Raw genomic sequence first — 26,213 nt, 5'->3', positions numbered from 1 at the left:
TCATGCTCTTCCTAGGATGTGTGTTATCGACTTGTTTTCTGGCTTGACATGCACTACATAGCTTATCCTTCTCAAATGTGACATCTTTCAAGCCTCTAACTAAGTCACGCTTGATCAACTTATTTAATTGTTTCAATCCAACATGACCAAGACTTCTATGCCACAACCAACTTATGCTAGACTTAGTGAGCAAACATGTTGATAATTGAGCTTCTTTAGCATTGAAATCAACCAAGTATAGATTCTCATATCTAAATCCTTTAAATATCAAGTTATAGCCATCTACACTTATGATCTCTACATCATCCACACCAAATATGCACTTGAAACCAAGATCACACAATTGAACTACCGATAATAGGTTGAAGTTTAAGCTCTCTACTAGTTGCACATTGGAAATGCTCAAGTCATTGGATATTGCAATCTTACCAAGACCTTTGACCTTACCTTTGCCATTGTCACCAAATGTGATACTATCAATCCCATTGCTCTTATTTTCATTGATTGAATTGAACATTCTTGGATCATCGGTCATGTGTTGTGTGCACCCACTATCAAGCACCCAATGCCTTCCTTCAGCTTTATAATTGACCTATAAAAGAAAATCAATTATTTTTAGGTACCCAAACTTGCTTGGGTCCTTGAAGGTTAGTTACTAAGATCTTTGGCACCCAAATGGCCTTATTCTTTGGGCCCACAATTGGTGTACTAATGAACTTAGCCTTCACACCATTGGCACCCTTAACAAGCATGTAATAAGAATCAAATCTAATTGAGGATACATTAGCTTGCTTGTTCTTGTTAGTCTTGCAATATTGCTCTATATGCCTAACTTGCTTTCATCTATTGCAAAACCGACCATTGCCCTTCACAAAGCTAGCTTTGGGAGTAACAAAGGTCGCCTTGCCTTTCTTGGGGGTATAGCCTAGTCCCTCTTTATTGAGAGAAAATATTTGGCTACCCATGCATTTTAGCAAGCGGGCATCTCCACCATAGGCATTGCCTAAGGCATGAGTGAGCTCATTCACCTCCTTCTTGAGGGTCTCATTTTCCACCATTAGTGAGGCATCATAAGTGAAACCATTATTCAAAGGTGAATTAGAAGTAGTAGTGCTACAAGAAGGGTTAGTGGGAGCAATAACAATGAGCTTATAAAAAGATTCATCAATAATATCATATGTTAGTCCCACATCACATGACACAATCACTTTGTCCTTCTTAGCTTCCTCCATCTTGACTTGTTCAATGAGAGAGGAGTGAGCCTTTTCAAGCTTAGAGTGAGCTTTATCAAGCTTCTCATGGGCTTCTATTAGCCTCTCATGAGTGGCATTTAGCTCATCAAAGGATTGTTCAAGAAATTTGACTTTCTTGCACAATTCTTTGCACTCCTTTCTCTTCATCTCAAAGCAAGTGTGCACTTGCTCACACATGTCTATGAGCTCATCATCAATGTCACTAAGATTCTCATCATCACTTGATTCTTTTTTGGACTTACTCTTGTTTTTGGATGATGAGCTAGCCTTGAATGCTACACTCTTCTTCTTCTTGTCTTCGTCTTCCTTCTTGTCATCCTTGTCAATCCCCTCCCTTTCCACACAGTATGTTTCTTGTGTCATGACATTACCTAGTACTTGGTTAGGGGTAATCTCCTTCAATCCTCCTCTTATGATAAGCAATCTCAACATCTCAAATATTGGAGGTAAGCACATGAAGAATCGATAAGAAACATCATCATCATTGATCTTTGCTCTCAAAGCCTTCAAGTCATTGACAATCACTTGCAATCGATGGAACATCTTCGGAATGCTCTCATCATCCTTCATCTTGAAGCTTGTCAACTTGTCCTTGAGGATATACAACTTGGCACTCTTCACCATCGATTTGCCCTCATATGTTTCCTCCAATATCTTCCACACCTCATTAGCTCTATCACAATCCTTGATTTGCTCAAACACCTTGGAATCAATGGCATTGTATAAGGTGTTGAGAGCCATTGTATTGGATTGCTTGTTGGCCTTGTCTTGTTTGGTGAGATTATCGGGATCAATAATAGCATAGTCACTCTTGGTCACATCCCACACTTGATCATTGATTGAACTGAGATACATCTTTATCTTTCTCTTTCAATAGTCATAACATGTGCCATCAAAGAATGGTGGTTTGCCCCCCACATGGTTGAACACAACTTGAACCATAATTTGACACTGAGGTTGTTAAGCCTTCAATCAAACAGTGACCATGGCTCTAATGCCACTTAAAAGGTCCTAATATGGCTAGAGGGGGTGAGTAGCCTATTTAAAAATCTACAAACCAACTAGAGCAATTGGATTAGTATGACAAATAGCGAAAAGCAAACTTGCTCTACCTCTATAAGGGTTGAAAGCCACCTATCCAATAATTTTAGTTACTATGATCACTATCACTAAGAGCTCTCACACTTGCTACACTAAAGAGCTCCACTAGATAAACTTAAGCTACAAAGCAAGCTCTCAATTCTAGCTACACTAAAGAGCTTGCTACAACTAGTTTACGAGAACGTAAAAGAGTAAGGTGATTATACCGCCGCATAGAGGAGTGAACCAATCACAAAATGAATACTAATTCAATCACCAGAAGAATACCAAAGGGCAAGAGACAATCAATGTTTTTCTTCCAAGGTTCACATGCTTGCCGGCCCGCTAGTCTCTGTTGTGTCGACCAACACTTGGTGGTTTGGTGGCTAAGAGGTGTTGCATGAACCTCATCCACACAATTGGACACCGTAAGAACCTACCCACAAGTGAGGTAACTCAATGACACAAGCAATCCACTAGAGTTACCTTTTGACGCTCCACCAGGGAAGGCACAAGACCCCTAACAATCACCAGGAGATGGCCACAAACAATCACCAACTCATGCCAATCCTTCTCCGCTGCTCCAAGCCATCTAGGTGGTGGCAACCACCAAGAGTAACAAGCGAATCCGGTAGCGAAACACGAACACCAAGTGCCTCTAGATGCAATCACTCAAGCAATGCACTTGGATTCTCTCCCAATCTCACAAAGATGATGAATAAATGATGAAGATGAGTGGAAGGGCTTTGGCTAAGCTCACAATGTTGCTATGTCAATACAAATGGCCAAGAGAGTGAGCTTGAGCTGGCCATAGGGCTTAAATAGAGACCCCCCACAAATAGAGTCATTGACTCCTCTGTCCCCTGAAAAATCGGGGTGACCGGACGCACCGATCTATTTGACCGGATGCAGGACCCCAGCGTCCGGTCCTTAGATATTTGCCACGTGTCCCCGACTTCAAATGCTGATCATCCAATCTCAACGATCATCGGTGCACTTAAGTTATGACCGAACACGTTGCTCAAAGTGACCGGACGCTCCAACACTGGAGTCCGCCCATTTCTAGTAAGGTTCCATTCACAAATTTTCACGCCCGGACACGTCTGGTGGCACTTGATCGGACCTAGGTAGCGTCCGATCAACATAGTGTCTCTCTCTCTCTGTTGCTTGCGTCAGCGTATGTCACTAGGTGACCGAATGGACCCCTACGTGTCTGGACCCTTTTACACTTTAGGGTCCGATCAAGGGACCAAGGGCAGCCTCCACTGCGCACCACTAACCGGACGTAGGGTCAGAGTCTGGTCACTACCCAAGGCAGAGTCCGGTCAATACGAAATAGCTCTTTTTGATCCTAAACTTCACCACCCTTGATCAAATGTGCCAATCACCAAGTGTATCACCTTGTGCACATGTGTTGGCATATTTTCACAAATGTTTTCAAGAATGTTAGCTTTCCACTAGATCCTAAACGCATATACAATGAGTTAGAGCATCTAGTGGCACTTTGATAACCGCATTTTGATACGAGTTTCACTCCTCTCAATAGTACAGCTATCAATCCTAAATGTGATCACACTCACTAAGTGTCTTGATCACTAAACCGAAAAGCTCCTATAAATTTCACCTTTGCCTTGAGCTTTTTGTTTTTTCTCTTTCTTCTTTTCTAAGTCCAAGCACTTGATCATTACCATGGCATCACCATCATCATATCATGATCTTCATTTGCTTTACCACTTGGAATGTGCCACCAATCTCATAATTACTTTGATAAACTAGGTTAGCACTTAGGGTTTCATCAATTCACCAAAACCAAACTAGAGCTTTCAACCTAGATCTCCATGGCTGAGGTTTGGGCTGTGGCTGTAGGCGGATGTGGGCGCTGGCCCTTTGATGCTAGTAAACTCATAGTTTTCACAGCCGATGTGGCCACCGTGGGCCATTCCACCAATGAGTCCACCAACAATGCGAGGAGCCATCACTTCCTGCTCAATAATCGAGAGTGCATGACTATCCCCTACCTGACGTGCCAACTGTCGATGTTTTGTAAACTAGACTAGTAAATTTATATGATTGCCACGCTATTTTAGGAAGACAATGGTAGCATCTAAAAGACATGAGGATTTATACTGATTCAGGTCGGAGCCTACGCCCAGTCTCAGAGATGATTGAATGCGTGTTCCTCGCTTAAATGCTCTAAAGTTCTTATAATGGGGGGTGCAAGAATGGTGGAAGAGGTTGGAGAGCTAGTGCTAGGAGATGGACTGCCTGAAGGGAAGCTCCAAGAGCTCTACTACGATGGAGAATGCCCTGGCTACCCTTACATAGAGTTTGGGGCCAGGGCATGTACAGAGAAGGAGGTTCTCTAGACTAAAGGGTCATGAGGCTAAGGGAGGTCTAGCTAACATGGCTTGCAAGCTACGTCGTCTTGTGGTTCACATCCGGGCGTGGTTGTCGTCACTGTCCTGTGGCCATGTCGCGACATGGTGTGGTGTGGAGCTACTATTCTTGCTATGTTGGCACTATAGGCATGGTGATGGTTCACCAGCCGTCCTATGCGACGTGGTCTCTGTCGTGGCCTTCGTCATCACCTCCTGGTTTCCTAAGGCGTCGTATAGGAGTCGGTAGCCACCCCTGGGTCATCGATCGCCGGGCTGGCTTGTGGAGCTGAGGGCCACAATCCCAATCGTTGGGGTAGTGGCTCCTGCTAGTCTGGGGGGCCTCTAAGTTAAGGCCTTCGTCATGGATCCCATCCTATAGTGGGTGGAATCGTACATGCATCTTGTCAGCCCATATTTGGACGGTGGTTATCGTACCAGTCATCACCGCCTTGGGTGGTGTTGTCTTGTCTGAGTTATGTGGCATAGGGATGGCGTCTGACCGGACCGAGGTGACCGCTGTCCCCTTGGTCCTTGCGAGGTCAGAGTGACATGCCTACCCTTGTCAGAACAGGCATGCCTGGGTGCGCTCGACCTCTCCCCATTCTTCCCAGGTGTCGGGACGGTGGAGAGGTTGTGTGTTTCTCATACGTTGTGCGGCTAAGTCTGATGAAGGGGTCGTGGACGGCCCCGCCTTAGCGCTTGGCCTGGGTTTCTTGGATTAGCTGAGCCTCGATCGTTCGAGCTTTTGCTGGCTGATGTATCGTGGGTCGCTCGGCTTGCTAACTAATTGATGCCTTAAGACACCCTAGGGTTATAACCTAACATATATACTTTTTCGTAAAAAAAAGTATATAGATATACGAGAAGAAGTAGAGGGAAAGACATAGACGAGAGATTGACACGTAACAAATTTTTTTATCATTTTTAATCTTAGATATATAGTATATAGATATTGATTAATGATAATAGAAAAATACTCACATGCCCTGATTAATACACATTTAACAAATAAATTTATGGGCATCTCTAGAGGTAACACTAACCTTAAATGGTAGGTAACTATCCATGTCTTATATTCTTTTGCATGAATTTTACATATGGTGTGTTAGGTTTTTAAAGCAACTCCACGATGACCCCTGAATCAGGACTTTTACTTGGGGTTTGAGGTTCTTCTTACATTTTGAGCCATCAAATTTAATCATTAGCTCCAGCAATAGCTCCTACTTTCACCCCTCAAATTTGTGGCACCTTGTCATTGGGTCTAATAATTATTTTCTTTTCTTCTTCCTCTCTCACATCCACAGTTAGACTCATTTCTATACATCGCTTTGTGCATCATGGTCTAGCAACATCAAATGCGTGAGAGAGGAAGAAGTGGGGTCTCGATCGGCCCTATAGTGGTGAGGCTAAGGAGGAAGAAGGGTGGAGCCACTCCAGGGATAAAGGTAATGGAAAGGAGGGCGCACGGGGTGGAAGTTGCGCTGTGAGGAGGAGGGCACACCAAGGGGAAGGAGGTCGTGCCTAGAGGAGTCTCCTGAGGGCAGATGCGCTGGAGGGCGTCAGGGGAGGTCATGGTGGTGGAGGCCTCTAGGGACAACGAACATGCAGTGGAGGCTGCCAGGACCAGCAGGCACGCAATGGGGTGGATGCCACTAGAGGGAGCGCAACAACAATCGAGGGACTGGACACAGGCGGAATCCAGGACGGGAGTAGGAGAGGAAATTGTGAAAACAGAAAAGTAGAAGAGAATTTGATGGCCTTAATAGGGGTTCTTAGGAATGTTTTTTCTATGCGTCAACCATTAAAACTAGGATAGACAAAACCACCCCCCCTGCGCGCGCTAGAGTTGATGCATGTGTTTAGTTCGGAGTTAAGATGGGATGGTCCTGTACTTCATTTTGCACGATGGTATCGTCCCACCTCTATGATTGATTGATGAGATATGTTCACCTTTTTTTTATTTGGTAGGAGGGACTGAGAGGGATGTGGTGATGTTGTTTTAACCCTGTTAGCCATAGTTAATCAACAGGTCCCACCTACCATTTTCTTTGTGGCTACCTATATAAATGTCATATTAAGTTTTTATTACTTCTCTTTAAGCCTCTCCATGGTGTTGTCTCTCCATCACCGCAAGCTGCTCGAGCTTTCCCACACTAGCTTGTGCCTCTAGCCCTAACTCTTCCTCAAGTCGTTGCTCGTTCGCACTTCCTTGATCCAACCGTCAAAGGCCGTAGTGGCCGATTCAGCGCTCTCACGAGCAGGGGCGGATCTAGCACCAGGGTGGGGTGGACTCGAAGTCCCGCTACCGCTGCTTGAAGTATGAAACCATATTAAAATTCCTCTACAAATTGATACATATGGAAGCTTGAAAGAAGGGGTAGCGGTTTTCATCTATCTGCAGTGGCGGTTTTCATCTATCCTCGCATTCGTCGGAGGTGGCAGTGGCGGTTTTCATCTATCCTCGCATTCGTCGGAGGTGGCAGTGATGGCAGATCTTCTGTTGTTAGTTCCTTGGTCATCTCAATTTCGTTCCATGGGCGCAATTGTATATGCCTCTATGGGTTTCATGTTCATGGCATTGTTGTCCCGATGGAATAGACGGTAGTGTTTCAATGGATCCTTTTTCATGACGGCCGATTGTTGCTACCTTTAAAAGCCATGCATTGTGCAATCTACGTTCATCTAGATCTCACTTGGTTTTTTAATTTTGCTCCTTTCCCATCTACTGCATGATCGATGGTGACTAGGAACAACACTGATTAACTATAGTTGCAATGATTGTGGTGGAGAAAAGGACTTCAGAACTGCTTGTAATTTTCTTTTTGGAACTTTCTTTTTTTTTGTTAAGATGATTAGATGAACAATGACGTCTTTTGCGTATAAAAAAAAACTAGTGCTAGCCATTGTGTAAAACAGCATCACGAAGAGAGCGGAAGCTAGCCAAGTACAATAACTTCCGAAAGGGCAAAAAAACCGTATGATTCTGAAAGGGCAAAAAACGGTATGAAACACAACCACAAAAAGAAATTTCTTTATCACAACATTTTGTGATGGCGCAAATGTCCAGTTTTGTCTAACTCATCGGTTCAGCGTAGAGAGGTCCGTCCGTACCACTGGAAATGCTCGGGTTCGTGATAAATCTCTGACGTTGCCATATAGCCATATAGGGGCTGTTTGGATTACAGGAATTCCAAATGAATTCTAAAGGATTCATCGTTCCTATATTTTTGCTCCTGTAGCAACGTTTGGAATGGAGGACTAGTCACTTCCTTTCCAAAGGAAAGTTTCTTGTACCTGTACGTTTTTGAGGAAAATGAACATCCAGTGCTACCTCTTGATTTTCTTTCCTTCACGAAGTCCAATGCAATGAAGCACAATGAGTGAAGCACAATGGGACATTGTTAGCATGTCTGGTGGCATGCAAGCTGGCCGGAATTTTGTATATAAAAGCCTAATAATATAAGTTAATATTTATACTCTCAAGTTTTAGTACGGTTTCCATTCCTATGTTCCAAACGCCAATGTTTCAAAAATTCGTATGTTTTTTATTCATCTGTTTTAACACTACATTCATGTCTCTTTCCCATGTTTTGTTCAATTCCTGTGTTTTATATTCATGGGTTCTAAACAGCCCAATAGAGTGGGGAAAAGCCCGGCATGGCGCCCACACTGCGCTTGTTTGGGGCCTGTTTGTGAGGGTGGCCCGATGGCCCGGCTGCGCTCTCGGGCTGCAACCTTCCATGTTTGGCGCACCTAGCTCAACTTCAGAGCCTGGCCCGCACGAGATCTAAAGCAGCTTGGGCCAGGCCCCAGAAAAACGAAGTCTCCCTTCGTTTTTTCACGGACCGGCTCCCTCAAAGCGCTCCTGTGACTGATACGGTTACCTCCTTCTCCCTTCCCTCACCTTCCGCTCCTCTCCCCAGCGTCCGGCGTCAACACGGGCACGGGCACGGCCAGCGCGCGGCGGCGCGGCGCCACCTCGTCGTCCTCCACCTCCTCCGGCCACGCCTCCCTCGCCGCAGCGCTCACCTCGCTCATGGACCGCCTGTCCTCTACCGTTCCAGGAGCTCGCCGCCGCTACCAACAGCTTCCTCACGAAGCATGCAGGCGGGGCCGCCTCCACCGCCTATTGGCGCTGCTCCCTCCGCGGCCGCGACGCAGCCCTTTTCCAGCTCTAGCGTCGTTCCGGTGCGGCGTCCAGCAGGTCGCCGCCGACGTCGCGTAGGGGCTCGAGCCGCTGCTGCTTCGGGCGCGCACTAGCGAGCTCTGGCCGCTTGCCGCCTCGGGCGCCCCGAACGACAGCTCCGCCGCTGTGTGCGCCCCGCCCAGCCCCTACCCTGCCGTGGCTACTCACGGCCTCTCTCCTTCCTCGGCTCCGGCCCCTGTCCGGCGAACCCCGTGGGCCTCGTTCCCTTCGCGTCGGCGCGGACATGGCGGGTCGCTACTGCGCGGCTGGCCACTACGGCGAGGTGGAGGCACTGTCGCTCGCTCAGCCTCTCCCTCTCCCTCCCAATCTTCTTCCTCTTGGTCTGCAATGGCGCCGGAGAAGGGTAGCGGCGGCGACTTCTTGGCCGAGGTGGGCGAGTCCATGGCGCTCGCGCTGCACGTGTTCGATGAAATGGCAGTGACAACGTGTGGGGGGTAATGTTACCACATTCCGAGTCCAGGGTCATCGCATCCATCTCTACAGGCAAAACAAACACGATCACAATCGAGCTCGGCTCTGCTGGGTCACGTTACCAAACAAGTGCAGTTGCACCACTTGGGACTGGCCTGGGCTGGCCTGGGCCTGACGGACGGGCCGAGCCGGCCTGAACCACCGTCACAAACACGCCCTTGATCTCGCTACTCGTCGTTGACAGATGTGGGCGCGGCAACTGTCAGCGACCAGCGACAGGCGAAAAGGAGAACGAGAACAAGAACGGGAACGCAGCTCAAATATAGCAGCGCGCGCCAACCAAACATGTCATATGACACCAGCCACGACCGCGCGGCTACCTCGCCCGCCTTGCCTTCCCCTTCCCCTACACGTCGCATCACGTCTCCACCGGGCGGCGGGGGCCATGCGGTGGTGCCCGTGCACGCGCGGTACATGTCGGTGTCGTGCCGTCCCGGCGTCGCCTTCGCCTCACCGTAAAGCCCACGGCTCCTCCACCCGATGCTGCACACCGACGACGCCCAACCAACGCCCGCCCGCGAGCACCACGAGACGCCTAAAAGCCTTGGCCCCGATCGTCCCTGCCCCATGCGCCCATGGACACGGTCGTGGCCACGGCCGCGCGCCGCCTCCTTGGCAATGGCACCCACCACGACCATCGCGCCCACCACGGCGAAGGTGCGGCGAGTGCCCCGGCGCGGCCACGGCCGCCGCGGGAGTCGTTCCCCATGCTGCTGCCCGTGTTCATCCTCTTCGTGCTCCTCCTCTGCTTCCTCTCCGTCTTCCTCCTGCGCGACCTCCTCCACTTCTTCTCCCTCTGGCTGCGCCACCGGCGCCGCCTCCGCGCCGCTGCCGATGCGGACGCCGCGTCCGGCGCCAGCGCCAGCGCCGACACCACGCCGGACGCGCATGCGCCGCACAAGCCGGCCGGTCTGGACCCCGCGGTCCTCGCCACGTTCCCCACGGTGCGGTGGTTCGAAGAGACGCATCAGCCCGCGTCGGGGCAGGCTGAATGCGCGGTCTGCCTGTCGGAGTTCGCCGCGGGCGACGCGGTGCGCCTGCTCACTGTCTGTCGCCACGCGTTCCATACGGCGTGCATCGACTCGTGGCTCGGCGCACACACCACGTGCCCCGTGTGCCGCTCCGAACTGGACGCGCCGCCTGCCACGCCCCGCTGCGGCGACGGTGGACGCATCGCGATCGTGGTAGACGATCAGGGAGCCAGCACGGCGGCGGTGGCGGACACAGACCATACGACATCACCCCCGGCGAGCGGTGGCGTGCAATCGCGCCCTGACCGGTGACATACATCTTGGCTAACCGCCGAGTGCCTGCCAGGCCACCGGCTTCTTGTTTAGATCTTTTTCTCTTTTTTTTTTCTTTTGTTGTTTTAGTGTTGTGTTAGGTTTGAGAAGATAGCTAGCTCACGGCCGGGGTGTTGCAGGAATTTAGAAATGTGAATGTGAATTTTTTTGGTATGTGAATTTTCTATATATGCTGTATGAATGAACAAAGCAGACGTTCATACCCAATTACAGATATGTACAAGCATGCTAATTCATGCATTGATGGAAAGTAAATATTTTATTTCGATACGAAAATGTAGATATTTTTCATTAGTATAATACAGAAAATCGGAATTGTAAATTGTTCAAGCCGCAGCGTTCTGAGTTTTGAGCTATGAACAGGAGACACTCGAACCAGCCAACCAGGACTCTGATGATTGATAGCCATACATAAACATGGCTATTCTAAAGTTAGGACAATACTAATTTTAAACTCCATTATACGGATGCAGGTGCATTCTATTCTAAACAATTAATTAAATGCTGTAGACGAAGGAGCAAAAGTATCCAAAAGTGTTTCAAAACGAAAAGAAATTTTGACATGCCAAAAAGGGAAATGTTATTCATACGGCAATATATTTGACTAACGGTTCAACGATGAGTATAGTTTTTTTTCCATTAGCAACTGCAAACCACAGGTCATCTTTTTTCATAGGGGAATTTTGCTCAGGGACACTGAAGAATGGCGTTATTTGCCGCCGGACATCGCCAACTCGCTTATTAGCTCAGTACCATTATGAATCACGGTTTATTTGACAGAAGACATTGCAGTCATTACTTTACTCTTTTCTGTCATTTTAGAGAGAGAAATTTTTGAAAATGACGCTCGATGCCCCTGGTTGAACCAGACTGCGTCGGTCAAAGGCACACATCCCCTTTGTTAAACCCTAACCCCTTCGCACTCAGCCACAGGCGCCGCCGCATCTCTTACCGCATCCATGAAGCTCCGGTGACGACCTGGCTTCCGCCGCCTCCTCCGGCACGGCTCGCAGCCCCGCGCCCAGGCCCAGGCCCCGGCCCCGGCCCAACCCCATCGGCCTCCCCGCCCTCTGCGCCGCTATCGAGCAGCACGTGGCGGCGGGCCGCCATGCTGAGGCGCTCGACCTATTCCGCCTGGCCCGCGCGGGGGCTCCCTTCACGCCGCTCCCGGTGCGCACCTACCACGCGCTGCTGCTCGCCGCCGCCGCGCTGCGGGAGCCTGGCGCGGCCGCGGCGGTGGCCTGGCACGTCGAGAGCTCCGGCTTCGAGCTCGACCTGTACACGCACAACCACGTCCTGCGGGCGTACCTCGAGTGCGGCATGCTCGCCGAGGCGTGCCGGGCGTTCGACGGGATGCCCGACCGGAACGGCGTCACGTGGGGGATCATGATGGGCGGCCTCGTCGACCGGGGCCGCCCCCGCATCGCGCTGGCGCTGTTCCGGGAGATGCGGGCGGAGGCGGCCGGCGGGGACGCGCCGCCGCCGAGGTCCCTCGTGGTGGTTCTCAGTGCGGCTACGTCCTCGGGGTCGGCGCGAGCCGGGCGGCAGCTGCACTGCTGCGTTGTCAAGGCGGGGGCGTGTGGTGACGTCGCTGACCGGTACCTGGCGTGCGCACTGCTCGACATGTACAGCAAGTGCGGCTTGATTGATGAGGCGAGGCGGGTGTTTGACGGGCTGCCACGGCCTCATCGGACGAGCGTCGTCGCGTGGAACTCCATGTTGGCGGCGTTTGTGCTTCATGGCCACAGCGAGGAGGCGCTGGAGCTGTACCAAGAAATGTGCAGGAGTCATGTCGCCATGGACCAGTTCACATTCTCGACCATGCTAGGGGTGTTCTCTAGGTTGGGGCTGCTGGAGCATGCGAAGCAGGCGCACGCTGGCTTGATCCAGAGAGGATTGCCACTGGACATTGTTGGGAACACGGCGCTTGTGGACTTGTATTGCAAATGGGGAAGGATGGAGGACGCGAGGAATGTCTTTGAGAGGATGCCTAGGAGGAACTTGATCTCATGGAACGCTCTGATTGCTGGATATGGCTACCATGGCATGGGGGATAAGGCGATCGAGATGTTCGAGAGGCTAATAGCCGAGGGTGTTGCGCCAAACCATGGCCGGGGATGGCTGGAGGAGGAAGACGACCGGCGGGTGAGACGGGGAACGGCCGAGGATAGCTGGAGGAGGAAGACGACCGGCGGGTGAGACGGGGAACGGCCGAGGATAGCTGGAGGAGGAAGACGACCGGCGGGTGAGACGGGGAACGGATGGGGATGGCGGCTGGAGGAGGAAGACGGTCGCACGGGTCGCACGACTTGGTTCAACCGAACCATATAGGCAGTGCACTAGCGAGCCAGGGGCAACTTAGTCCATTCGGTACATATTCTCTCTCCAAAATGACAGAAAAGAGTAAACTAATGACTACGATGTCTTCTGCCAAATAAACTGTGATTCATAATGGTACTGAGCCAATAAGCAAGTTGGCGGTGTCCAGTGGCAAATAACGCCATTCTTCAGTGTCCCTGAGCAAAATTCCCCTTTTTCATATTACAATTTTATTTTTATATGATAGTAAGATATGTATGTGAAACTGCATGGCACAAGTGCATACAAACGGGATCATCATATACAGGTAAATTTTACAATATATGAAGACATTAGACACACCGCATCTTATTTAGTTACCAAAGGTACAAGAGCCCCAACAAGGTGATCTTTAGAAACAAGCGATGAGTCGTTCTTCATTGAGCACTGCCTCTATTCGAGTTCTTTGCCACTATAGATCTGTAGAAGCTCAGGAACCTCACGGTGAATTCTGCCGGGATCGCAAGGTTTAAGTCGCTTCACTAGACTGAAGTTCAGAATAAAAAATGAAATGGAAAGAATTGCTAATACCTTCAATCTCTATGAAGCATTGGATGGTATCACCATGGTCATGAACCTCCGTGGCAAAATCTTCTATGTTCATATTTTTCGTTTTCAAATCTGCCTCCGGTGATTTGTTCCCTTTGCGCTGCCCTTTTAGAAGCTTGCAGTCTTTAAACTAGCCAGATGGAACCAAACAAAGCAATGTGTGTCAGTCGACACAACAAGGGTGTCTGATAAATGAAAAAAAGGACGATCATTGCAGATGCTAACATTGTTTACATGGTTCAAGTCCAAGGCCAGTTCATCAACACTGTGTTGGAAGTCTTCATCCTTGTCCCTTTTCAGTTCAGCTACCAGGTGCTACATGTCAAGGGTAAAGGATAACAAAAAGGGAGGATGAATAGTTATACAATCTGACAAAAACAAGCTACTGAAATAAAGAAATTACAGACTCATAATGAAGCAAAGCTTACAGAGAAAATGAAATGAGGTAACACATCATGTTCAATCAATTTTCTGATCTTTCCCCGGATAGCAAACAGTCTGTACGCATAGCAAAACAAAACATTTCTCTTAAGACGTTTAAACATTTCCCCGGAATCACATTTGCTAAACTATGAGACATCAGGGCACAAGGAATAGTTTACTGCTTTGAACTTGGCTCCACCATGATATTTCTGGCCACATTAGAGATTTCCTCTTCCCATCCTGTCAAAATAACTTGACCGTCTATGAACGGGTAGCTGCGTTTATAAGTGGATTTATTGATAAATGCAGAAGTTCCACCAACAGCCACTTCATTTCAGCATTATGCAAAAAGTAATCATCTCAACAAGGGCCAAAATATACATGCACCTTTGAGATGAATGATCAGTAACTTCCATAAAAAAGAATGTCGTGCAAACACAGTTTCAAACTTAATCATCTCAACAATGACAAAATATACATACACCTTAACTGATGAATGATCAATAACTGTTACGGGAAAAAAGAATGTCATACAAACACAGTTTCAAAACGTAATCATCTCAACAATGACAAAATATACATACACCTTAATTGATGAATGATCAGTATTTTACGGGAAAAAAAATGCCATACCACTTGCAATGTTCAGAAATCAAGGGGGAGTAAAGTCACATTGTAAAACTATAATACACAATTGTTTTTTTATTCACATGGCAATATCAGCACACATATTTAGACGTTTGAAAGTTTAATGGCTGTGCATCCGAGTTGGTGCAGAGGCCGGAATTTATACTTCATCTAAAAAAATGCAAACCAATATTATGACAACTCCAAATTCCTACTATCCGAATTTAAAATTTTATTTCTTATGTATAAAATGGAAGATGAAATATCTACTTAAGGTGCTTACTATGCCTTCCAAGTAGCTTCAAAAGAGCGTATTGCCTGTCGGAGATTATTTCTTGCGCCAACTGTAATTCTCCTAGCAAGATCACGAGGCAAATCAATGGTCTCTTGCGTTGCAATGTACTCCAGAACCTTTATTATCTAAAGAGCAAACCATCTTTCAGCAAACAGTCTAGTGCAATAAGTGAAAAAAAATCGTAGATATAACACTGATCAACAAGTTGTGTAGTGAAGTACCTCGTCAAAGGAAGGTGGCTGAAGAGTCACAACCTTACAGAGATGTTTGATGCCTTCAAGATTAGAAGCATCAGAACCGCAGAAAATGATTTTGTTGCACCCGGCATACCTCCCCAAAAACCAACCGATATAATGTTGAAGATCGGACGAGAGCTTATCAGCGTCATGGATAACAATCACTGCACGTATGTAAACAACTGATGCTTGAACACACAATGTAAAAATGCTGCCAAATCAATGCCGAGCATGTAATTGTTTGAAATTCCTAGCTTTATTAACAAAATATTGCATATTACCTCTGCAGTTAGTATGGTCACAAGCTGAGTTTGGTGATGGGATGGATTCATTCAACAAAGTAGTTATGACGTACTTCTCATAGCCATGTAAATCAGCCAAGCTCACCTCCACATGATGCTCGGAGGTCTTCACTCTGACATCGATGTGCTTTCTAACTTCTCCCTGTAGTGTCAAATAGGTAATAGGTCAGTGATGATTCTAGAATTGGTTGCATTTTATGAATTCACAACAATAGCAACAACTTTGTCACTTCAACGAAGGAAAAAAGGAACTTGATAACTTTAGCGAAAGTGACAAGGGATTTAAAAAATGGGAAACCGCGTTCTTGCATATAAAATACCTTCAGCTCAAATCTCTTTGTCTGTTCCTCTATCTGCGTCATGTCAGAATGAACCAAACATAAGCAATTGTGAAAACCAAGGTTTAGCCATTTAGCTTGTTAGATTAGAATGAGGATTAGTAACTTAAGCCAAGTTTGTAATAGTGACCTTGAGATCATGAGGGCCAAAAGCATCCCTTATAAGTGCCAGTACCATGCTTCTCTTCCCAACCGCCGGCGGACCTTCAAAGATGAAATGGCTGCACTGGTGTGCAACAAGCTGCATGCAACAAACCAACTTGTCCATGTATCAAATTCAAATGAACTTCACCACAATCCTAAAAGCTGCTCTGAGACGAAACTGCAAGCCAACTCGAAGCAACGTTTGCAATGTGGTCGTGTGATCACCAGTTGGTAGAGCTCGTCGGCGACGGTCTTGTTGCAGATGAACTCGTTGAGGAGATTGGGCCGGTACTTGTCCGCCCACATGTACTTGTCGTCGGCCACTGCGGCCAATGCGGGGGAGTCGGCGAGGGACCGAGGGGACTCGTTGCTCGTGTCCGTCTGCAGTGACGGAGACCTCACTGTCGTCTTGGGCGAAACTCTGAGCCAGGTTCCCCCACCTCCTCCCGCGACGGTAGCGAACGGCGTCGCCCGGTCGCTGCTCCCCGCGCCCTCGCCGGCGGACATGTCCGCTTCGGCAATGGCTTTGGATCCCAGCGCTGGCTCCTCTCTCTCCCTCAAAGGCCTCCTCGCGGGGACACTCACGGCGGGTGCCTCGTAGCGCGGCACCACCTCCGCCTCCGCCTCCGCCGCCGCCGCTGCAGCCGGTTCCATCGACGGTCTAGGCCGTGGAGGCGGGCTTGGCGTGCGCGCAACGGCGGCGCCGCCTCCCTTGGGCAGGAAGGTGGCGCCCCAGCGGTGCAGTTTTATCATGAGCTCAGAGTGCAGCGGCCTGCCGCCTATCTTGCCGGCCGGACGCCCGCAAGCCGGGACGAGGTACGGGAGGAGACCGCCCTGTCCGAAGGTCCCCTGGCGGCGGCGGCGGGCCTCCCGGCGGCGGTCCTCAGCGATCACGGCGGAGAGCGTGGCTCCCGGCGACGAGGCGAGTGAAGGCGACGAGGTTTCCATGCCCGTGGTGATCTGGTCTGGGGGCCAGAGCGGGAGGTGGACGCGGCGGTGTGTGTCAGTGTGTGGGCACTGGCATCGGCGTGGCGTGGCCCGAATAAGAGGTGAGGAAACCTATGCACGGCGAGAAGCGCGAGGACGTCGACGGGGTTACCAACGCGCCCCAGTGATGCGCTACGCTGGGCGCAGGGGCGACGGGGACTGGAGCCACTCATATTTCTGCCGGACGCTGGAATCATTCCAGAATTGTTCTCTTGTCTTGGTTCTTACACCTATGGCCCCGGTCTCCAGGACACCGGGTCTAGCTGCTGGCCGAAATAATCTACTCCGTACACAGATAGCCAGTTAGGTTTCATGAATCATGATCGATGGCTTCGGTGACGCAAAATACTGTGATTTGCGGTGGCATGAAGCTTTATGCACGCTTTCGGGGCTCATTCGGTCGTTTCGGAACGAGGGCAGGATATGTTCCGGCTATTCAATTGGTATATAAATTAGCATATCGTTCCAGGTAGATATCTTCCAGAGCATGATTTCGAGAAAAACGAACAGACCCTCAGGGCCCGTTCGTTTAGGCTGATTCCGGCCAGAACGCTTCCTGGTGCTTGTTGGCCCGTATAAAATACATCAACGTTCCTGGCCGGATCCATTCCAGCACTTCATTCCGTGTGAAACGAACATGCCCTTAGGTGGTTACCCAGGAACCATGCCTGCAACAATTCCTACCACTGGAAATTTATATAACGTTTCATGAGCTGGAATGATTCCTTGGTAGATTTCTAACTAAGAACAAGTCCTTAGGAGTCGCATGGAAAATGAAAGCAAGGAGTCGACTCTCAAGGCTCGGCCCAAGTGTCACCTAACACCCAACCCAATATACCAGGTGTCGGATTTTTTTTAGCTCCGGCAATGCCAAGCAACGTGATCGTGTAGATTGATCCAGATGGTTGCACATGAGACACAGAGATTTATACTGGTTCGGCCCTCCGGAAAGCGAGTAAAAGCCGTAAGTCCAGTTGCTACTTCTTCTTGTATTCGTATACTCGGTTACAGAGGTTGTTGCTCCTAGCTATGAGGTAGATTAGAATGAGGCGATGGTGTCATGGTGGACGTGACGATCGCGGAATCCTCACCCCTCTTTTTATAGGCAGAGGGGTAGGGGTTACAATGAGGGCGATCGGCGCTACAGATTGGATTCTTAGTTGGTTACAACAAATCAATTCTATCCTACCGTAGCTGTGATGGCGGCGGATATCCTTGATACGTCGTGATCTCCAAGTTGGTGGATGCGCTTAGTCCTCGCGGGCTTCCTCCTCAGTCGTCCTCCGTTGATGGGCTAGATATATGGTCGGTGAGGGTACCCCGGACCCATATCTCTGACAGTAGCCCCCACAGGATTTAATGACGGGCTCATAGAGTTGTACCATCCTTCGGGTGTCGTGAGTCCCTATAATGTTCGGGTACCTTAGGTCCCGATGAACACTTCTCGAGTACCGAGATGCTTGAATACAGTCAGAAGGTCCTGAGTATCGGGGTGGCTGTGTGTGTCACACTGACTGGCAGTAATGCCTTCCCGAGTTTCGAGATTCCTTCAGGTGGAAGTCTCCCTCCCGTTTGAACGCATCACATGCGCGTCATTGAATCCTGTAAAAGATAAGGATAGTGGTGCCTGGGAACTCGAACCGTTCCGTATCCCATGCTTTTACTTTGTGGAACCCTCTCGATACCTAAGTGCGTTTTTAATGCCAACCACCCATTCCCCTACCACTATCCTTAGGGCGTTTATTTAAGCAGGGGGTAGGGAGGCCAGTGAGTTTCACCCCTCCTTTCTTCCCCCAAATCCCCTAGCCTTAGACAGAGTGTAAGAGTGGCGATTCTGGTTGTGCGCCATGGTTCATGGTAGTTTTCGGCGGTCGCGCCGACGCTGGGAGAAAGCTTTTAAGATCAGGTTCCATAGCGGCCTGGTGGCGGCCGTTCTCCTAGGGTGTTAGAGGTAGTTCCACAAAGATGGGGAGGAACGATACCATTGGTCGCCCGAGTCGTTGAGGGGACGATGGCTGGGTTCACCGGCGATCGGCGCTCGAGAGCTCTCTGGGTCGAAGTATCTATAGGGAATCCTAGAGGGCAAAGGGTAGCTTGTTACCAGGAAGCCCTTTTCCCCACAGATCTTGACCTGGGTGCTCTCGTGTATCAATTTGGAGGCTTGATGCCACCTACTTGACGTTGTTTGCTCCTACCCGACGCCGCAGAAGATGGCGTGAGCCACCCTCCTCATGGGGCTTCTCCTCCTCTTGGATGTTAGAGGAAGCTCGACGAGGTGGGACTCTCGGAGGCATCTTCCAAGCGTCGTCCGTGCTCATGAAGGTTGAAGGCAAAGTGAGGGTCATGGTGCGCCTTCGTCCAACTTCTACGCTTCATGAGATGTCCATCGCTTTGAGTGGCGAAGTTGATCCTATCCTTAGAAGGATTATCATAATTGTGGTAGTTTCTAATAGATTTTGATTATTGTAAACTAGGGGATGTAAAATGCAACAGAGTTTAATAGAAAAAGAATGACTTTTGTTGATTTTGAACACTACTACCCGTGTCCCGATTAAATCGGGTGGTTTGAAGATTTTTGTTTAGTCGAATCCGACCTTGCATTTTTATGGGCCCCTTTCTCGACCCGATGTGTAGTTAGTATAACTACGGGTTATGCAAGCGACTCGATCTGAAATTTTACTCCGACCAAGTGCGGTTGTTCGTGGCTCCGGAAGCCAGCAATCCCAAAAGCTCAAGGATCACTTGGGCGAATAGTGAGCACATGTAAGCCTCTGACATGTAAGCCTCTAGGGCTATGTCACATGCTATTCTATCGAGTTAATAACGGATAGAACAAGTGAACGTCCGCTATCCGGAAGCGGTAGGACAAAGCTTGACCAGCTGGGGCATGTCATAAATTTTTTTTCTAGATTTTAGTAGCTCGTACTTTGGTTGCAACCACGGGCTGACCAGTTTTCTGGTTTCCCTTGGAGGGGCACACGTTTGCTGAAATAAGGTACTTGGAGCCTGTCCAAACATTTGAGAGATTTACGTAGCCTCGAGGCCAGAGGTTTTAGGATTAGCTGGAGACCCCCCGAACATCCCCCTCACTCTAGAAATGGTAGGGTTCGACTTTCACGATTTTGGGCCGGAATCACCGATGCGCCTGCCGCTTTGGTGGGCCACGTCAGACTTTAATGGGGCCCAAATGTTGGTCCACCTGGTTTCACCAGCAATTTTGGGCCTCTGGCCCAGGGTCCATAAGGGTTTTTGGCTAGTATTAGCCTCCCTTACATGTTAGCCGAGGGTGGAGATGGTCTGTCCCTTTGCCGCCGCCGACAAAAGCAGTAGTGCTCACTCCTCTGCTTACCTTGACCTAGCAGACGTTGTCACATCTAGATCTCGCTCCTGGCAGTGACAGTCATGGCATCGAGAAAGACCCTGACCAAGAAAACCAAAACAATTAGTTCAGTAAGTGAAGAAGATATGAGCTCAAAGAGCAAAGGGGGACAGAGTCCCGTCCCTAGTTCTCTATGGCAGGTGTCGATGACAACAGAGGAGGACATCAAGAATCTTGTGGTTGGGGGATTCCTGGTGCCAAGGGAGCTTTTGGATTACCTATGTTCCGGTGAGATTGTAGTCTTCATCGATTTCTTTCGTCGTGGATTCAAGGTGCCCATCCACTAGTTCGTCTGAGATCTCCTCTGATACCATGACACACAGGTACACCACCTGACCCCGAATAGGATTGTGCTTCTGGCGATGTTCATCTCCTATTGTGAAGACTTCACGGGGATTGAACCCCACTGGGCATTGTTTTGTCATTGCTTCGACATTCTTCCTCAGTCAGACCGGAAGGTCGCCGGTAGCCTTTGGATCAAGGCGGCCGACAAATCTCCATTCTTTCACATTGATCTCCCTTCCAACGTCCTGAATTGGGCAAAGAAGTGATTTTATGTTTATGACTACTTGGCTCCAGCCTTTTTCCACAAGCTCCCACCCCCTCTGCCAGCGGCAGAGAAAGAGGAAGTTCCTGAGTCCAAGCTAGAAGTGGTGGACGAACTCAAGAGTGACCTATAGGATTATCACTGGAGGAGAGGGGTTACCAGTCAGGCTTGCTTGGCAGCCTTCTTTCCAAGGTGGATCTAGCCCCTAAGGGAACATGCGTCCTTGATGTGTGACTCTCCCATCGCCGTCAGTCCATTAGGAGAGCCCATCGAACCAATGACCGCACTTTAGGTGCTGGTTTTTACCAACAAGGTGATGGGTCCAAAATCCCAGCTCATAAGCAAAGATCGTCTGGTGGAGCCCCTGAGCTCGAAGACGAGAGACGACAAGAACTCGGTAAGGTGTTAGTCATTTGGTGATCAGTTGACAACTCGTCTCGATTTCCTCGTGTAGCTTGCTCTGGTTTCCAGGATCACCGAAAGTATCGCTCCAGGGCCCCTTTGGACAAGGTCCAGGAGTGGAGGACTGATGGTGTGGAGACATCTGCCAGTAATGGCGAGATGTCCGCACTTCGAGAGGAGTTGAGTGCCATTGTCCCTACTCCTCGCCCAAGCTATGCCAATCGTAGCGATGGGTCTAGGCGTGCAGACGAGGAGGCGTAGGGCTACAACAGTCTACAAGCACCAATGAGGGGGATGAAGCCCCCGAGAGGAAGAAGAGGCAGTGCTAAGCGCAGTCATCGGTAGTGCTAGGTACGTTGGATGTACTCAGCCAGCCATGGCCTTAGAGTATGTGAATTTGGTTCACCATGACAAGCCGTCGGCTGGGACAGTCTCGGTCATTGGCGACTTTGGCCCAAAGGTGGAGTATGTCCCCTTCGAGCAAGGTTCTGGGACCTCGCTGTTGACGGTAGTTAACAACCATTATAAACTATCAAAGAAACATGAATAAGGGCATAAATATGATGACCAACAAAGGTCTAGGGGTTTAAACTAATAAATTCCACGAGTTTTGGTGAATCCATATTTTCTGCAGGGTTTAACCACAAAATCATCAAGGTGGACCTACATGTTAGATTTAATTGCGCTTATCCACCGCGAAACAGACACTAGAAAGGTTCTAGAGGACACCACGCCGAGGCAGAGAGGTAGATGCTACTAGGTGGGGCTGACTGGCCCCACCTGTAGGCCACCCAGCCCCTAGGCCCACCTATCGGTCTTCGTGTTGCAATGTCGGTTCTCCACCACCTCCTAGGTTGCATCTACGCCGTTCCTTAAGTCGGTTTGATCCAAGGGCTCACGTTGGATGCTCCGGCCTATATATATCATCCCCTACCACCCCGTTGAGGCATCAAGTCATTTGAGAAGACAAAAACCCTAATCATCCTCAGAGCTCCATCAATTCTAGGGCATAGCTAGTTAGGTTAGATCTAGAGGGAGGCAAGCAGGCTTTACTTGGATTCCTGATCGTGTCAAGAGCGTGGTTTGGTATAATCCTTGTGCCCCCTCTATTTGTATCTCCATTATTTTTATATGCTTGCTACAATTATTATGACAATAGTAGTATTCATCTTATTCATGTTCTTTGTTGTAATGTTCTTTATTTACTTTAATTATATACTTAGTATAGCTAGTTTATCACTATGTTTATGCATAAGTTCGTATAACGCTCGCTCCAAAGTACACGGGGTGAGTGGTCGACATTGTGTAAGCGTGGTGCTTATATGTTGTTTACCCTTAGATACACCCTATATTTAGGGCCATGTGGTAGATCACGGATGTGACAGTCCCGTTGAGTCCTTTGTAGTCTACTCCCCGAATATAGGTATACAAGTAGGATCTAGTTACGAAGGAAGACAAGCTATGTTCTTAATCTTCCTTAGTAATATCCCTTATGTGTAGATATAAAGATGATCTTAGCCATGATTACTAGGTGTAATTGCACTAATCAATGTATGCTTTGACTTGTAATTAAGAATGACATAGGAATTATTCCTCTAATATTCTACCCGACCATGCTAATGCCATAGAAAGGAGTACTCTTGAGTGATTTATCATTATTGATAATCAATACTTATCATATATATATATATCTTATCCTATAACTTACCCCTGTTATGAGTAGAATATATGGTTATGGTTTACTTCTCCATCAATAGTATAAGTTATCAATACTTGTCCATGCTAGACCTTCCCTGTGGTAAAATATAAATAACGATACCTGGAATACTCTCGGGTGAAGTGCTACAATGGTACAATTATCTGTATGCTTGTAGATTCCTTTCCATTCATATATCTTTATATTCTTTCTAGTCACATAAAATGATAAAGAACTACTTAGTATTATTCTAGTAGTGATGCTAGGCAATACCAACAAGCATCTCTGGCACTATCACTAGGGATGACAACTTAGTAAAGTAATGTTAGGAGATGTAGGTAATTAATAGGTGGCTACTAAAACAAGTGACAAGTTAATAAATACCAACATTCGCGCAGGTGGCTAAAGAAACCTACGCTGCTAGATGTTCCCAGTGATGAGAACATGTAAGTTCAATTCCTTTATCTCATGATTTTGTCGAGTGATGAGTTCCTGATGCTTGCTTTTTGGGTGTAGATCCTGGTCAAAGACCTTGTCAACCAAGAGGTTGCCTGAAGCAATCGTGCTAGATAGCGCTAGCAAGATCATAGCTCTAGGAGTTTGCCCGAATGAGAGTGAGGATTTGAGTATTTCAGAGAAGATTTGGGTCGCTGTTACCCTTAATGACTTCGTGGCTGGTCTCGACATAGGCATGCCACCCTTGGAGGATGCTCGGAAAGATGTTTCTCTAGCGATCTAGGTGGGGCCTATGCAGGATGAACCTGCTCGGGTTCCTAGTGTGGGTACCCGATGGAAAGAGCCTATCATTGAGCCGGTTCGTGGGTTTGACCCGTCGAGGTCATCCTTGGAAGTTATTCCAGAGGACGACTTCGATAGGGTGTTGCTACGAGTTGGTTCTCCTCTGTAGGTGGACGATGTCTGCCTGGTCCCTCTTGGGTTTCAGACCCAAGCTTTCGACGTTGAAGGCGAGAGCTTATTTGATAATGTCGAGGAGCGACATCGCCTCGTCTCCAGCTTTGGAGAACTAGACGGGATGGCAAAATGCGTGGACAATTTGTCTACTATGCTACGAGCCCTGGCTGATGCCGTGAAGACCAAGAGCATCTCGGCTGTGGATTCCCTTAGCGCTACCCAAGAGGTATGATCCGCGTCGGGAGTTCTAGCCCCGAGCGCTGAACCGGTGGTTGTACCTAGGCAAGCGTCACTCTTGGTTTATACTCAGGGCCATGCAGTGGACCTGATGGGTCTAGCCCCTAAGTCTTTGGTTGATTCATTCTAAATGAAGCTAAGATTTATGCCGTCTTACTCTTGTAGTATCTTCAGAAGAATTCCTCAGCCAAGTCCGCATTCATCCGGGAGAGGTTCTCTCGGCCAGGCGATGAAGCGAAGGCATGGATAACCGAGCTAGAGAGAGAGAGATGTGGTAGCCCTGAAGCGCCATCAGGACGAGACCCAAGGGAAGGTTGCTATCAGGACCTTTCTCCTTCATGTTTGGTGAGGCTTGTAATACCTTTATTGCCTTTTCAGCTGCTACCGAGGCTATTGTCAGGCTGTCTCGAGAGAAGGCTACTTTTCTTGCCTCTGGCTCTGCGTACTAGAGGGAGAGGCAAAAGCTGGCGCTTGCTCAAGAAGAGACAGAAAAGCTCTGGAAGCAGATCCAAGGTATATTTTGTTTTTGGCAATGAATCGTGTTATGATTGTATGTGGATTTTTGGACTGACACACTTTGTTTGTTGTGGAGTCGGCTAAGGCGAGGCGCTTAAGAACGAGCTTGCTGAGTGTAAGTCTGATTATGTGAACCTAGAGGTCGTGACTGCTGAAGCTGAGCAGATGCACATAGGGACCCTTTTGGTCATGGGGGTGAAGTATGTGTCTTGGATGTCGTCCCTAGAAGATGAGCTCCGGAGTGTAGTCGTGGCTAGCCACACTGCCTACCAGGCAGCCTATGCTTAGCCAGAAGGGCCTACCTCTTCATCAAAGGTGGCTTCCCAGCTGAGGGGGATCCCAAGGCACCTAGAGGAAGTTGCCCAGTATGTCTTATCCACCGGGGCACACATGGCGCTGGTGATCGTCGGGACAATCTACACTGACCTAAACATCAGCTCCATCAGGGGCAAACCCGTTGACATGGATCCCTTGCTGTACTGTCGGATTCAACAATAGACCATAGAGCTTTCTGAGGCCATAATTCACGATGTGGATCTCTTAGTGATAGTACAAGGCAGTATGCCTGACTCATCAGAAGATTCAGGCGACGCCTGAGGCTGTCTTGTAATGTGCTGCACCTGACTTTGTATGCTCTATCTTTCACTATCTTTAGCTTTTGATGCTTGTTTAAGCTTTGGACCAACTACCTGGGGATTATTCGACCAAGATGAAACACTTTGGTCGAGTCTATGCAAGGTCTTGTTAAGTTACTTATACCATTTCAAGGCCTATGAGACTTTGATCGATTGAGAAAATAAGAGTGAGCGGCACGTATGGTTATCATTGTAGCCCCCGAGCACATTGATAAGTTAAACATGTGAATGTGCTAGATAGGAGCACAACAACTGCAAATGTTAGCCCCCGAGCAACTTAGAGAGGTTCTTCGTAAGGTGCTCGAGAGATCATAGTTTATTCATATAACAAATAAATGCTCTTTGCAAGATGTAAATGATAACTGAAATTTAGAAAAAATAAAATGCCAACATAATCGTGGGTCGTTGGCTGCCTTCTCAAGATTCAATGAGGAGGGCCATAGGGGTTGAAGCCAGCGGTGAAGTCGAGGATGATGGGTCATGGGTGGCGGTAGGCTATTGTCCTGGAGTTGTGGACAGGAGCTTCTTCCACGACCTCAAGCAGGGGAGATTTGAAGCCCCCGAGTCCAAGTTGTTGGCCTCCTCGTACTCGACATTGTCTCTCTCGCATTAATAGGCGCTCTGGAAGTTTCCCAACATTGTGGTTACGCCGCACGGTCCTAGCATCTTTAGCTTAAGGTAGGCGTAGTTCGAGACTACCATGAACTTGGCTTAACATGGCCTCCCAAATATGGCGCTATAAGGTCCCTAGAAGTCGACAACTTCGAAGGAGAGTGTCTCCTTTCAGTAGTGTACCGCATTGCCGAATGTCACAGAGAGATTTATCATACCTAGGGGCATGATGTGCCGCCCAGGGACAATACCGAGGAAGGGGGACTGCAATGCGTGCAGCTTCCTTATGTCCATGTTGAGCTTATCAAAGGCATCCTTGTAAAGG

General features: G+C 48.6%; 3 protein-coding genes across 3 annotated transcripts; 2 read left to right on the top strand and 1 right to left on the bottom strand.

The window, feature by feature from the left end:
• The first annotated feature begins 9,842 nt into the window (after nucleotides 1-9,842).
• On the top strand, nucleotides 9,843-10,852 carry LOC136492320 (RING-H2 finger protein ATL8-like). The gene has a single exon (XM_066488383.1). It carries the CDS (start codon nucleotides 9,965-9,967, stop codon nucleotides 10,670-10,672), a length of 708 nt encoding a protein of 235 aa, XP_066344480.1. The 5' UTR covers nucleotides 9,843-9,964; the 3' UTR covers nucleotides 10,673-10,852.
• A 691-nt stretch (nucleotides 10,853-11,543) lies between these two features.
• LOC136462475 (pentatricopeptide repeat-containing protein At5g50390, chloroplastic-like) lies at nucleotides 11,544-12,892 on the top strand. The gene is made up of 2 exons (XM_066461571.1): nucleotides 11,544-11,578; nucleotides 11,659-12,892. Exons 1-2 carry the CDS (start codon nucleotides 11,544-11,546, stop codon nucleotides 12,890-12,892), a joined length of 1,269 nt encoding a protein of 422 aa, XP_066317668.1.
• A 478-nt stretch (nucleotides 12,893-13,370) lies between these two features.
• On the bottom strand, nucleotides 13,371-17,036 carry LOC136492314 (replication factor C subunit 5-like). The gene is made up of 11 exons (XM_066488375.1): nucleotides 16,191-17,036; nucleotides 15,952-16,062; nucleotides 15,804-15,836; nucleotides 15,463-15,625; nucleotides 15,167-15,345; nucleotides 14,934-15,070; nucleotides 14,203-14,298; nucleotides 14,029-14,098; nucleotides 13,826-13,915; nucleotides 13,583-13,730; nucleotides 13,371-13,502 (listed from the first exon to the last, which is right to left on the bottom strand). Exons 1-11 carry the CDS (start codon nucleotides 16,911-16,913, stop codon nucleotides 13,429-13,431), a joined length of 1,824 nt encoding a protein of 607 aa, XP_066344472.1. The 5' UTR covers nucleotides 16,914-17,036; the 3' UTR covers nucleotides 13,371-13,428.
• Nucleotides 17,037-26,213: the final 9,177 nt, after the last annotated feature.

The sequence above is a fragment of the Miscanthus floridulus genome, chromosome 1 (genome assembly GCF_019320115.1).
Source record: "Miscanthus floridulus cultivar M001 chromosome 1, ASM1932011v1, whole genome shotgun sequence".
Lineage (NCBI taxonomy): Eukaryota > Viridiplantae > Streptophyta > Magnoliopsida > Poales > Poaceae > Miscanthus > Miscanthus floridulus.
The sequence above is the reverse complement of the archived record's forward strand: the minus strand, read 5'-3'. Positions and strand labels throughout refer to the sequence as shown.

What these genes read in the sequence shown, in the direction of transcription:
- LOC136492320 (XM_066488383.1), top strand. Translation starts at nt 9,965, where the DNA reads ATGGACACGGTCGTGGCCACGGCCGCGCGCCGCCTCCTTGGCAATGGC.
- LOC136462475 (XM_066461571.1), top strand. Translation starts at nt 11,544, where the DNA reads ATGCCCCTGGTTGAACCAGACTGCGTCGGTCAAAG. An exon ending in CCAGACTGCGTCGGTCAAAG is followed by an intron (nt 11,579 to 11,658) that starts GCACACATCCCC and finishes GCATCCATGAAG; the next exon opens with CTCCGGTGACGACCTGGCTT.
- LOC136492314 (XM_066488375.1), bottom strand. Translation starts at nt 16,913, where the DNA reads ATGGAAACCTCGTCGCCTTCACTCGCCTCGTCGCCGGGAGCCACGCTC. An exon ending in CCGACGAGCTCTACCAACTG is followed by an intron (nt 16,063 to 16,190) that starts GTGATCACACGA and finishes TGTTGCATGCAG; the next exon opens with CTTGTTGCACACCAGTGCAG. An exon ending in TTGGCCCTCATGATCTCAAG is followed by an intron (nt 15,837 to 15,951) that starts GTCACTATTACA and finishes GACATGACGCAG; the next exon opens with ATAGAGGAACAGACAAAGAG.